The sequence below is a fragment of the Salminus brasiliensis genome, chromosome 11 (assembly GCF_030463535.1).
Source record: "Salminus brasiliensis chromosome 11, fSalBra1.hap2, whole genome shotgun sequence".
Classification (NCBI taxonomy): domain Eukaryota; kingdom Metazoa; phylum Chordata; class Actinopteri; order Characiformes; family Bryconidae; genus Salminus; species Salminus brasiliensis.
The window spans coordinates 15,583,956-15,597,168 of NC_132888.1; the positions used below are offsets into that span (position 1 = coordinate 15,583,956).

General features: G+C 39.1%; 1 protein-coding gene across 5 annotated transcripts in view; it reads left to right on the forward strand.

The window, feature by feature from the left end:
• The window catches only part of bcas3 (BCAS3 microtubule associated cell migration factor), a 262,914-nt gene that overhangs the window by 5,114 nt on the left and 244,587 nt on the right, over positions 1-13,213 (forward strand). For all 5 annotated transcript variants that reach the window (XM_072691947.1, XM_072691948.1, XM_072691950.1 and 2 more), the window contains exons 5-7: positions 859-965; positions 5,381-5,462; positions 9,468-9,540. In XM_072691947.1, coding sequence (XP_072548048.1) covers positions 859-965; positions 5,381-5,462; positions 9,468-9,540 — 262 coding nt within the window. The remainder of the gene's footprint in view (positions 1-858; positions 966-5,380; positions 5,463-9,467; positions 9,541-13,213) is intronic.

Genomic DNA, 13,213 nt, shown 5'->3' on the forward strand with positions numbered 1-13,213 from the left:
TTTACCCGTTTTTTTTTTTTTTAAGAATTTACTGATTAACTTTCGGTTAAGTTTATACATTAAGCAATGCCATTTGTTTGGGTGAAAAAGTAATAAATTAATACATAAATCAGTACTGCAGGAAAAACATATCTCAAAACACTGCCAAAAGTAAGCAAACTGAAAGCAAAATTATGTTCATCATTTCCATGTGATTCAAATATCTTCAATATATTCACTTTCTATTATGGCAGAAGCTGTATGTAAAATATAATATATCCAAATATATAATAATAATAATATATCCCAAACCATTTGGGCTTTTAAGCTGTGGAAAATCCTCAGACATATATTAACGCCTTAAAGTATAAGTGAATAGGAATGCAATGATGCATCAGAAAATTGTGTTGCAAAGCACCATGCAAAACTGTGATGGTTTTCATTGTGGAAATGTGACAAAACATTGTTTATTAATAATGATCTTTAATGCAGCAAAATTGTTTGAACACCAAAGTTTGCAAACAACCAACAGGCTCATATAGTACACTACACTTCTAAGATAAATGGTAAATAGGTATTATCATGAAAATGTGAACCTAGTGTCATAGATTAAATTGTATTGTGAGCAAAGGGTATTATTAGACCCCCACAAATAAATAGTATGTAATATTACTTCTTAATCAGCTCTTTTTCTTTCTTGTTTTTTGCCTGTCATGGTGTGAATAAATCTACTAGGGCTACAGTTTTAGGTTTAGCTGTCTTTGCATGGCTCACACTTTCTAGCCTTTAACCAAAAGAACTGTGACATTGCTGCTAATATGCTCAGTTGTAAAAATCTGTTGTAAATGACAGCCACTGGGATTGTTTGTGTGTATGTAGATGTGGCCCGTTCACCAGAATTCTTGGAGATGCATGGCAGTGGTGCTGACCCGCCTCTGTGTCTGATGATTGGCTACGCAGATGGAATGCAGATTTGGAGTGTTTCGGTGAGTAGTATTTGACTTCTGTTATTAAACAAGGGCTGCTGATCATCATCATTTACTGGCAGTTGTTTGTATCTATATATATATATATATATATATATATATAAAAATGACTGCATCAAAATACTTCTCTGTCTCTTCAAATTACAATTGCACTTTTTAAGGGGTCCTGTTTGGGGTGGAGCCTTTTTGGTATGTGGATGGAAGCTCCAAAAATTTTATAAAGCCTACAGTATTCAAACATGTAAATTGTTATGTAAGTGCATAACAATACAAATTAAAGCAGTCAATCAGTAATATTTGTCGTAGTGGAAAATGTATATTGGAGAATATAGATATGTTACCTAGCTATGTATAACCAGACTGGGTTTGTCTGATAAAAAAAATAAAATAAAAATGAATACCTCAGAAATTGGTAAACTCTTGCTTGCCCCTCTTAAATTTTGTTCACTGTCATTCCATAAACCCGCAACACTGTTTGTGTGTGTGTGTGTATAAAGATAAATGGTAGTTGTCTGTTTTTTTAATGTCAGTGTATAATCAGACGTGATCTGATTGAAGTGGTGGAATTGGGGGCCGGTTAGCTGCTGATGTTTTCTTCTTTTTAAAAGCAAATTGATTAAAAACGAGAAGAAGTTAAGATAGTCAGAATGGTCACGGGAGCAGAACACCCACTTGAGCTCTGCTATGACTTGTCCACTTTTCTTGTGTTTTGTTGCACACGTCTGCCTGCATGCATACCAGATCTGACTTTGCCATTTCACTCCAAGACGTTTGTTTATTACATGTGCAATTCCACTCTTTAGCCACATGATGTCAGTGTTGACAAAGACAAGGTGGTAGTGTATAAAAGGGTTTTTTGGTTGTATTATTGTATACCAGCTTTGTCTGTAGGCTGGTAATTCCTTCAAATTAATGCCATGGCTTATTTTAGAAAGAGGTTTAAGGAGAAATGTAGGATTTCCCTTTAGATTGTTCGGTTGCTTTGTTAAAGGTCTAGAAATTTAACTGGCAATTTAACTCTTTGAATCTCTGTGGTGCCCTCTGCTGGTTCTTGCCAGGTTCTTGGTTCCCATATCTTTATTTTTTTCTTATCCAAGATGTCTTTCCCTCCCACTTTTTCCTCTTTTTGTACCGTAGTAGTGTGTTTTTCCCTGGACTAGAGTAAGTGTTGAAAGCTGCACAGTTTCTGGCCCTGAGTGACCGTGAAGTGTTTGTGACAGTTGCTAAGCTGACACCCTCCATAATGGCGTTGAACGGACCAGGGCTAGCGGGCCTTGCTGGAGTGTGTGCTTGTGTCAGAGTGTGTGCATTAACATCTCCTCAGAGGGGAATCTTTGGCTGGAGAGGTGTTGTACGTGGGTGGAAGATAGCAGGCAGATTGTAGAGGGTAAATTAAACGGGTGTTGGAATGAAGAGGTGTATAGTGGAATGACCTTTTCTGCAAAGAGGTGATGACGCTGCTGTGTTCTTGCTTTGCTAAGCTTGCACGGGTGTTCAGGGAGCATACATGCTTTGTATAGTAGTAGATATATTCATGAAATGAAGTTTGCAGCTAATACTTATATTAATAAAAAATGTATGCTTGCAAATAATACTAAGTGTGTTACTTGAGTCCAGAGAACAACCACAGAACAAGTATTTGCTTGTTGACCGCTTGGTTAATTTGTGTTGCTGAGCTCTGCAGCTAACGCTGATGCTACTGTGCCTTTTATTTGGTTCTCTGGTTTGATCTTAAGATAATCTTGTATTTATATAAATTAGATGTTTTGTCCCGACCCTCCCACCCTATCAAGTTCCAGATATACAGCTTTGGGGCCTTTGTGAATTCCATCAGTCTGCATTAATTTGAATGAAATTGGGGAAGTATACGGAAAGAAGTCATTTTACATATTGCCATCAAAAAATGTAATTTAATAGTGGAACTATTGTAGAGGATGACACAGAAAAGCTCTAACATGAGCACTGTAATGCAAAATGACAGTTGCATTAATGTAAATCTTGCAATCTAGTAAATTCCATTATTGTTCCTGGCCTATTTGCCTGTGAGGGATTTTAGTGTGTGTTCTTTTTCTTTGCTATTGCACATCTATTGCACTCTCGCTCTCTCTCTCTTTCAATCTCTCGCACACTCTTTTCTCTCTCTCGCACGCTCTCTCAACCTGCCGTGTTTTAGATGACATGTTAATCTCCTTGCTTGGCGGCCTGGCGGCCACTTTTAATAGAAACATGACTGATCCTTCTCTCCGCAAAAGCTACTAATTGTGCAAAAGAGCGATGATCCTCTGTCGGGATTATATGCTTTAGACACATGGATTATGCCCAATAATGTGATAATGCACATTCTTTGTAATTTTACACACACACTTGGGCACGTTCACATACAGCTGAGTAAACATTAAAAAAAGGTTTAGTACATAAAACAAAAGCAGAATACTGGACCATGTGATTATTTATATTCCAGTGGAAACTGTAGGGTGTGTGTGTGTATGTGTGTGTATTAGTATGTATGTATATATGTATATGTAAGTAAGAGTAGGAGTAAATATTTCTTATTTAGGCACAAATTGAGTATTTTCTCATACTGTAACTCAGCATAGTGTCTTGTTTGGTGGCTTGGTTATAGGCTCTACCTCTTTTGACTCATTTGTCATAAATGATTTCTTATAATAGAAATAAATTTCTTTTTTTTTTTTACTCTGCTGTTGTTCCGTGACTTCTGACATGCATCCCAAATGGTATCCAATTTATCTGTGGATGATAAGGCTGTATCATTGCATTAAGCTCAGCTCTCCATGAAGCTGCTCTAATGTGACGTATACAATAAAGTTGTAAAGCCAAAGCTTAATATGGCTTTACTTCTAACACTGATGACCCCATGATCTGTTACTGGCTTTGCTGAGGAGCTTTCCTGGGTAATGCAGTTTATTCTATAGTCTCTGTAAAGCGCTTCATATATGTGTTAAAGGCTGCATCTTTATGGACATGCATCCAGTGCAAGTTTGGATGGCTTAAATATTGCGCCAGTAGCAGTAGGTAAGCAGTATTTTCTGAAGCTGAATAGTTGCATGTGGATATCCCTGATTCCCAGATAACTATGAAATACCACACTTTTCCTCTGGGCTTGTTTTAGGTTAGTCAACAGATGGCCAGTGTTTTGGGTTCTTGTTGTAGAGCAACTCATTAACAAACCACTTTACGATCACTACAGACCAAACAATGTATCATTTGATTCCAATAAAAGCACTTTTATGTCTGTTAATGTTGCAGTGGCTCGTAGGGTTACTAGAAATGTATCCGGCTCTATACAGACCTTTATTCATGAAACCATTGTTTTTACTACAATTCTCAGCAGCCTGTTCAGATGCCTCTCTAACGACACAGATTGTTTGTAGACGTGGTTGTGGACGTTTTTTTTTCCATTTGTTGATTAACACAGGTTCAAAAACAAACTATTCTGCAAAATGCTGCTTGTCATGATTATGGTGATTCAAATGTTACGTTGCAAACTGTTTTTTTATGAGTTCTGGACGAAGGATGGTCTGTTTGTCTCAAACCTCTCCTCAAATACCCTGTGCACTGGGTGACACTAGTCCTCATTGACTACAAACTACCTTTTGTTACAGGTCAGCAATGCTAGAGTTTTGGAGGTAAAGATAGCTTGTGGTAAGGTGTGGATGTCATAGCATAGTTTAGGCTTAGACTAAATCAGACTCCAATCACAATTATTGAAATAAATCAAATAAAACTGCTCAAGTTAGATATTGCTACTAATTAAGTGTTTTTTTAATGGATTTGAAGGCATGTGACTTTAGGTTGTCATTTTTACTACACCTGTAATTGTTATAAAAATAATTCAGCATTTTGGACTTATACTCATATTTCAAGAGAAATTACTTGGATTCATACAGCACTTGTTGTGAAGGGGTTTAAAGCCCAGATACAGTGCACACCTCGTGGGACGACTAGTCCACCTCATGGTCCAGAGTATAAAATGGGTCTTGATTTGGGACTTTCAAAAAAAAAAAGGTTAATGTCAGAACTTTGGTCTAGACCAGCAAGGTGCTTCTGCCTCTAGAATGTCAACATTGGGATAGTCAATGCACGGATTTGTCAAAACCTCATCGACCAAAGACATGAAGGGCTTGTTGGTTAGATATGTTTTTGGGTTTATGTGACAGTCTCCAGGTGTCCAATAGTAGACCGCATTCCTTTCTATCCAAGTTTGTCTGTGGCCTGAGATAGTAGTTGTTGCTTTGACAGCCCATGGAGAACAAGGAATGGTCCTGAACCTCTGCCAGTATCTCTAGTCTATATGAAAGCAATCAAAGTATTTGTATGACTCACAGTAGCTCTGATCTTCAGTGGCAACAAAGTGGGCCCTTATAATGAATGTGAATGTTGTTTTTCCTCTGCAGCTGAGTGGTGAAGCCCAGGAGCTGTTCTCAGTGAGGCATGGTCCTGTGCGAACTGCTCGGATCCTACCTGCACCTCATATCAGTGAGTATTTCACACTTCTAATGTCTTTGCAGTTCAAAGCCTTCTTCTGCAACTCATGATCACCCAGGCCAAACCGTATAATTAACTATGTTTACATACATACCAATTGTTCTATATCAGTTTAACCAGCCACAAAGGGTGAAAGGGTGCACTGGAAATCGTGCTGGAACTGGACTGAACCCTTCTATAGAACATATCTTTTTAAATAGTGAGAAGGTTATATGCGAAAAAACTCATCATGGATGTTTAAAAGGATGTTTACTTTAATAAGTCAGACTATGCTGGCATACATGTAAACAGTGCTATAAAATGTGCTTGTTTTATAGCACTTGAGTTTGGTAAGGTCACTAGTTGGTTTCAGACTCACTAAGAGCGTAATTAGGCTTTTATATGTAACGGACCATGTTGCCTTGTCAGGTCTGATCACTTCTAACATAAAATCTGAATGCTCAGCCTAAAAAAACAAATTCGAGAAACATATCTGATTTGGTTTTCAGTGTGAACAAAGGTAAAATTGGGCTTCTGTCTGTCTGTTAGCTACTTCTCCAGTAGAATCAGATTATTTTTTAATGTGATTGCCAGTATTCTTGCAATATGTACTGCATGTAAAGGTCTGGCTAAGTAAGTGATGTTCATGTGACCCAGTGTTCTGTCTCTATTCTTTGAATACAGAGTTGTAGCTTGTCTGTAGCTTGAAGTGTTTTCAACTGGGTGAATTATTAAGTTCTATTAGTGTTCTGTACCTGAACCATGCTTTATTTTTTGACATGTGATCTGCTCTGACATACTGCACTTTATATAAGCTACACGTATGACAACATTTCACAAATGTTTTGCGTACGGTAAATGTTTCAGTAGTTTGCTGTTGCCTTTTTTTTGTCTTCTGTATGTCACATAGGAATTTTGAAACTGCCTTCTGTTCTTTAATAGTGCGGGGAGTTTGCCAGTGCCCCACTGCTTTCCCATCATAATATTAAAATCAGTCCTTTAAGATTAGTGTTGGCCTGCTGTCAGCTGGCTGGCTGAGATTTTACCAGTGTTCTGACAGAGCTGCCGACTTCAGAGACTTTTCCGCCTCTTTCATCACAACCCCCTCGTTGGCCTGTACATGCTTGTGGTCAGTATATTTGTTAAAGGAAGGAAAAGGAACAGCCTGACAAAAGAGCATCCCCCTCGTCTTCCAGCCCGTGAGCATCTGCTGTAATGTAATTTGATAGAAAAATAATTTAGTGTTTTAGTAATTATATTTGTCAGTTTAATATTTAGAATCTGTTGCAGTTGAATTAATTGAACCTAATTCAAAATTAATTTGACAGTTTTTTTGTAGCTATTTGCAAGCAGCAAGGTAGAATTCAACTATGAGAAATCTACTGAATGGCATTTTAGTTTGACATTTATGTCTAGATTTGCATTCCGGTCTTTTGGCATATTCCAACAATGCACAATGACGCCTTTCAATACAAGCTGGAAGTGGATAAAAGCTAGCAGTGGTAATAAGAAGCAGCAGATAGCCAACACATGAGGAGAATGATTCTCTGCAAAATAAAACGAATTGTTCTAGTGGGGAAACTGATTATAATCTGTGTGGTGCAAACAGTGTTGTACTGTAGTGGGCTTTAAAAAGAGTAATTGTTTCAACTGGGAGTCTGGGTGGGCGGATTTGGAAAGTCCTGAAAATAGGTGTCAGTTTTAATAAGGCAAGGTCTTTCCCAGAATAAAGGAGGAAGTTCCGCTTTCTCAAAAGGAATAAACCACAAATCTTACATTTCTTTCTGCAGTTTTACAAAGTTTGCTATGTTTTGGATCCAGTGTTACCCCAGAGACGGTAGTCATGCATTGACTGCCAACTGAAGTCTGTTAATTGTTAATTTTTAATTTTAGTAGTATGTAATGAGTAATATTTCAATTATTATTGTTTTGCTGGTTATAAATTGTATAGCAAACTGACCAGCAAATAATAATGTCTTACATTGTGCACATTATATGGGCAAATATTGGGAATGTGTGTCAAGCAGTTGAAGTTGAAATTAATCAGCTTCCATTGCACACAAGGTTTATTAGCAAAATGTACAAACCTTCAACTGTTTGCAATAAACCGATTGATCAATTTTAATATCTCAACACAACGAATAAAATTTAGCATAAAGGCCACTGAATATTTATAGAGATTCAGTTTGAAGCAGAGTTCACAAGTTTTGTTACTTCTAGCAGTGGAAAACTGCAGTTTGTGGAGGGCAAGATTGCTTTAATGAGGTATCAGGAAATTCAAGAAGAGAATGTCTTCTGTGAGGAAGCTGAAGCTTGAGCATCATTGGATCCTTTAAGGACTGCTATCCGCTACGACTTGGTTTTAGAAGAAGTCCTTGAAGATCATACTGTCATACTGTCTGACTTGAACCCCATAAATCTTTGGTGGGGTTTGAAGAAGGCAGTTTCAGCAGTACTATAGATGATTGTAATTGGGGATGATTAATTCTATAACTGCAGTAGTCATTAAACTTGACATTTTGTGTTTTATTTTGGATGACCTCGTAGGTGGTGGTGGTAAAGTTCAATGAAATTGATACAAGCACAGTTAATTCAGTACAGTTCTCTTTGTAACCTAAATACATACAATTATAACATGGTATTAAATATGTTTGGAAAGCAAGGATCTAATTTATAGTTATGATTTTATAGGTTTCTGATGAATCTTTGGGTAACAACTTTTTTATGTATATGTGAAAATGTGGGTATCTCAGATGAGGTTTTGTTGTGATGCCATGTGGAGGCTGTACTTTAGCCTGGCTTGAGTGGAACAATATTACAGCCAGGAAGAGGAGAAATCTGTGTACACATACTCCGATATCAAAATCAGTTTTCATAGTAAACCTTGGAAAAATATCTATCAGAATTCACACAATGTTTGCTATGGGAATGCCAGAAAACCAAAGTCTCGTTGGTTTGTGGTTCTGTTAAATGACATAAAAAAAATCTGTATAACATTATAGTGCTACGTTAGCCCGGTGTTCGCCCTGCCCTTTGTTAGTTTGTGCCTAGCTCTCCCCACCATAGAAATGTACTCATTTGAGGTCAAAACCCATTTTTCCTATCCAACCAGAGAAAGAAGAGTTTCTCCTTTTTTCTTTTCTTTGTAGACTTTGAAATAAAAGGCAGCTGTTGTCATATTTGTGTAATGATTACATATCGTGACCAGTTGCAGTGTTTGATGAAGAAGAAGTGAAGACAGAGCAGAGGCCCTTTAAAGTGTTAAGGGGCTAAGAGCGGCACATTTTCACTCACACGCCATGTCACAGGGACTCTGCCCTCCTGCACATGATTACTGTCGTGACATGGCTGTCCAAATTACAGCCTTACAAAAGCTAACATCATCTTCAATCTGGACATGATTGGACGTTTTGCCTGTCTCTTTAGAATCCAAAGAATTAGGTAAATATGGGATCTGTAAACGTAATGCGGCTTGTTTTCTCCGCCCAGAATATGCCCACTGGCTTTTTACCGTTCTGCAATTTCTCTGAGCCCCCAAAATTAAAACCAGTCAGACAGAAGACTCCTCCTAAAGCTTTGAAGGCTCTATTTTCGAGAGTCATTGAGGAGAGGGTTTGTGTTCAACACATTGCACCAAGTGCTGTTTTGTTTAGTTTTTTCCTCCGTACATGCTTAATGTCTTGCACACTGGTATTTTAATTTCATTTGATCCCAGTAAGTATCTCTATGAGAGCCCTGGCATTTTGTGGTAGCTTAATGTGAGTCTATAAGTTGACAGGAAAGAAGCGCTCACTTTTTATTTTATTTCCTCCGAAATTTTGAAGCCATAATTTGATTACAGGGCATCTGTTGTAATGCAATCAACACGCTTCCTGTTGCGGTAGCCGCTTTTTATCATCAAGTGTGGTGGGTGGCTCTGGCTGACTGACAAGAGGCCTTGGTTGCATGTGGAGAATGAATACCCTTCTCTGTGTGGGTCAGCTGTTGATGTGCCTCCCTCTGTCCCCTTGGTTGCAGGTCCCCTCAAGACTGACAGCTTTGCAGAGAAGCGGCCCCTCCTTGGAGTGTGCAAGAGCACAGGCTCCTCAGGGTGAGTGCAAAACAATGACATCACTTCCACAGGCAGCTGGACTTTGGCTGCAACATGTCACATGTCTCTGATGCCTTATTTACTGTTGGGCCCTTCACACACACACATACACACAGATGTCCTTAGCTGATGGCATACCTTACACTATATGACTTGACATTATTCAGATATCCTATCTGAATAATTCAGCTTCTTAAAGGTGCATCCTCTGATGACGCAGGATTTCAGTTACACATGTACAGCTTGAGTAATCACAATGAACAAAGAGGGCCAGTTAGGGTTGTCCCGATCGAAGTTATTTTGCTCCCAATTGAATCAGAGTCTCAATCTGACACAATCCTTATGTTTGTATAAATAATACAGCCATACAGTTTAGATAAGTAAAATCCCATTTTTTAGTAAGAGTTTCAATAATAAGACATTCTGGACTGATTTATTTAGGTTAGTAGAAATGTTTCTTATTACTGTTTTATAGTGAGTATTATTTGTTGACTACTGATGTGAAATAACTGTTTTATGGTGAGGTGAATGTGTTAATGATTTGGGTTTCTATAGCGTGTGTATTCACTTTAGCTTTAGCCTCCACTCCATGCGCTCTTTAGTGCTGGTCAAAAAAAGCCTTGTTTCTTTTCATAACCCTGCACAAAATGTTTTTCTGTGTTCTACATTATTTACATTTACATTTACATTTATGGCATTTAGCAGACGCTCTTATCCAGAGCGACAAGGTTACTCGTATTACAGAGTTGGGCCAATGTAGTGTTAGGAGTCTTGCCCAGGGACTCTTATTGGTGTAGCGCAGCATAGTCACCCAGACCGGGAATCGAACCCTGGTCTCCCACATGGTGTTGTTGTAACGCAATGGTAGGTGGTGGTGTTATCTGTTGCGCCAAACCAACCGTATTGGCATTAGCAGACCTTTACATGAAATAAATCCCACACCAGTGCGTTCCTGATTAATACACTTGGTAATAAGTTGGATTACCAGGTTTCTATTGCCAGAAGGGATCGGTTTCTCAAAGCCTAGTTCTGAGCTATACGGTATTTTAAATAGAATTTTTGAGAAGAAAATGTAGTTTAAAACTAGAATTAATCCTTGTGTGGTAAAATGGCCCATGATGTCTGTTATAATTAAAGTGTGAAACTCTGAAAGTCTTTAGACTGTATCATTAAGAAGAGATGATCATTGAGAACTCTCATTTTAATCCTAATAACACCAAAACCGTACTGATTCCAATTACAAACTATTACATATACGTCATAAAAGGTTTAATTTCCTGACTTTTAATTTTGCATGCCATGCCTTCATGGACATTATTAAGTTAAGCTTCTTGTGAAACCTGAGTACAGAGACTTTTTAATTTGTAGCCTCTTACTGAGGTTAACTACATGTCTGATGGAATGTTCCGTCATTGTCCGGATTATTACATTTTTCCCTTTTTACAATGCAGAAGGAGCTGAAGTGATAGCCTTCATTCTCTGTGACATTTAGACATTATGAGGTACAAATCTGTAGCACTTCTGAAGACCTGTAATTTGTTGCACATAACAAGCAGCATCAAAGGCTTCTTGACTGTGCTGATGGGCCATAGGAGTGGTTTACAGAGAGACCTTACCGACTGACTGACCAGCTGGCTCCCACGAAACAAGGCTGTCTCAGAGTCCAAACTTGGACTTAAAGAACTCAGTCAGGCGTACGCCATGGGAGGGGGGACGAGAGGAAAGCCTCAAGGGAAGTTGTTCTCACAATTGCTGCTCGAGGCAATGTCTGCCACCCTTTATGATGCGCTCTTCTCCGCTCCAACAAACCTTAACTCAATATTTCCTGGTCAGGAAATAGAATAAGGAAGTCGGCCTTCATCCTGCATTGATGGGCACCACCGTCACAATGATTTCAAGCCTGCAGTTCTTTGTAGATGCTCACTCAGCCAAAAGCTTTGCGTCTGCCGTGAGACAGACTCTGGTTTGGCTTTGTCCTCCAGTGTTGGTCGGGCTAATGTTGAAAACATGACTGTTGTTGAAATCGCAACCTTCTCCCTCTGGCAGAGTAACGTGGCTGCTGCTGCTGCTATGTTCCACTAGACATGTTCGGTAAATAGTTCTACTGCTGGGTCTTTTATTCATTTTTTGTTTTCATCTTTTTTTTTTTTCTTTTTTTTTTTTGCATTGCTGTCCAGGGTTGCTCCTCCTCAAAGGAAATAGTTCATAATCATACCAAAGTCCTCACAATTTTTTAGTATATAATCATTTTGAAATAACAGCTTTTGTCAACCACGAGAGTGGATGCTGTCTTGACACTTAAATGGAAAACACATTGGAGAGTTGGCCGATACAGCGCTGCTGGTTTAGAAGTTGGTTCAGTCAGCTTTAGGCTTAGATTACAAGATTTGCAAATTAAAGGAAAACCAGAAAAGGGGAAAAAAGCATGTGCGCTGAATCCTTTGCAGCAGAATTCCAGCCATGCACACTCAACTTAATTTTATCAATGGAAAGGATTATGCCTTAAGTCCAAACAATGTATGGATCTAGTGATTTTCCTGACAGGAAAGTACATATGCTGCACTGCATGCTGTGCACCAGTGCCAATAGGGCCTGCAAAGGAATGCATGTGCCTCTCAGACCCTGGTAGACCCCTGCTTGTATCTGGAAGGGATTTAAGTTTCCACAGGGACTTTGTTGTTATTTTCTTTTGTTTTATTTAGTGTTGCAGGTATTAGAGTGACTGAATTTTTAAGAGTGCGCACTCTCATTAATATGGGTAGAAACGGGGACTTTAACTGTTTGTGGGCGTCGCAGAGGCAGCAATCGGGGGCCAAAAGTTCAGGCTTCAGAAAGCCTGCTTTTGTTCTTCGACATGTGGAGAAATTAAGTTGTTGGGCAGGCAGAAAACATTGCCCCCACCGCCCCCCTCCCCTTTCAAACTGCTTCTTTCCCCTCAACTTTCCAGATTTCTTAAGAGAGGATGTGGGCATGGTTTTCCAGTAATGTAGTCCTCTGTCATTGCGGAGATTATAACTGGGCTTGTTTCAGAGGCTGGGGCACGTGGAGACTCAGCTGATGGTCCACTCCTCTTGGGCCTTGACTCCTGACTTATTGGCTCCTCTGTGGCCACCCAGTGTCTGACTCTGGTACAGTGGCAGCCCTCCAACCCTGCACCCACTATCTGTCTCCTGACAACAGTACTGAGCCTGAGGCCTAGCTCAGCAACTCCTCTTTTTCAAATATCCCACAGCACAAAGCACAATGCAGTGAGATCACAGGGATCAGAAGTGTTTTTTAGGATGGCTCTAATTGTCCCTTACTTGATGCTGAATCTGTGTAAAGTCCTGCTGGCACCTAATGCTTGGATATTAATTACACAATAGCTGGGGGGCGAAAAACCCCGTCTGCTCTCTCCGACGACTATTTTTCAAGAGACTTAGCTAAAGCCTTTTGTTACATTAAGCTGTGCTTTTCATTGCATTTTCATCACGGTTTTAAACCTTAGATGTGAGGTATCCCTTCTAAAGTGTATTAAATGATAAATCTCTGAGCATTTGAGAGACTGTGGATTAAGAGGATTGTGGAAGCGATGCTTTTAAACCCCCAGATACTTTTTTTCCCCCTCTCTCCCCCCTCACTGTATCACACCCAAAACCGTGGCCTCACTGAAAGCTGTGGTCACAGAAACAGT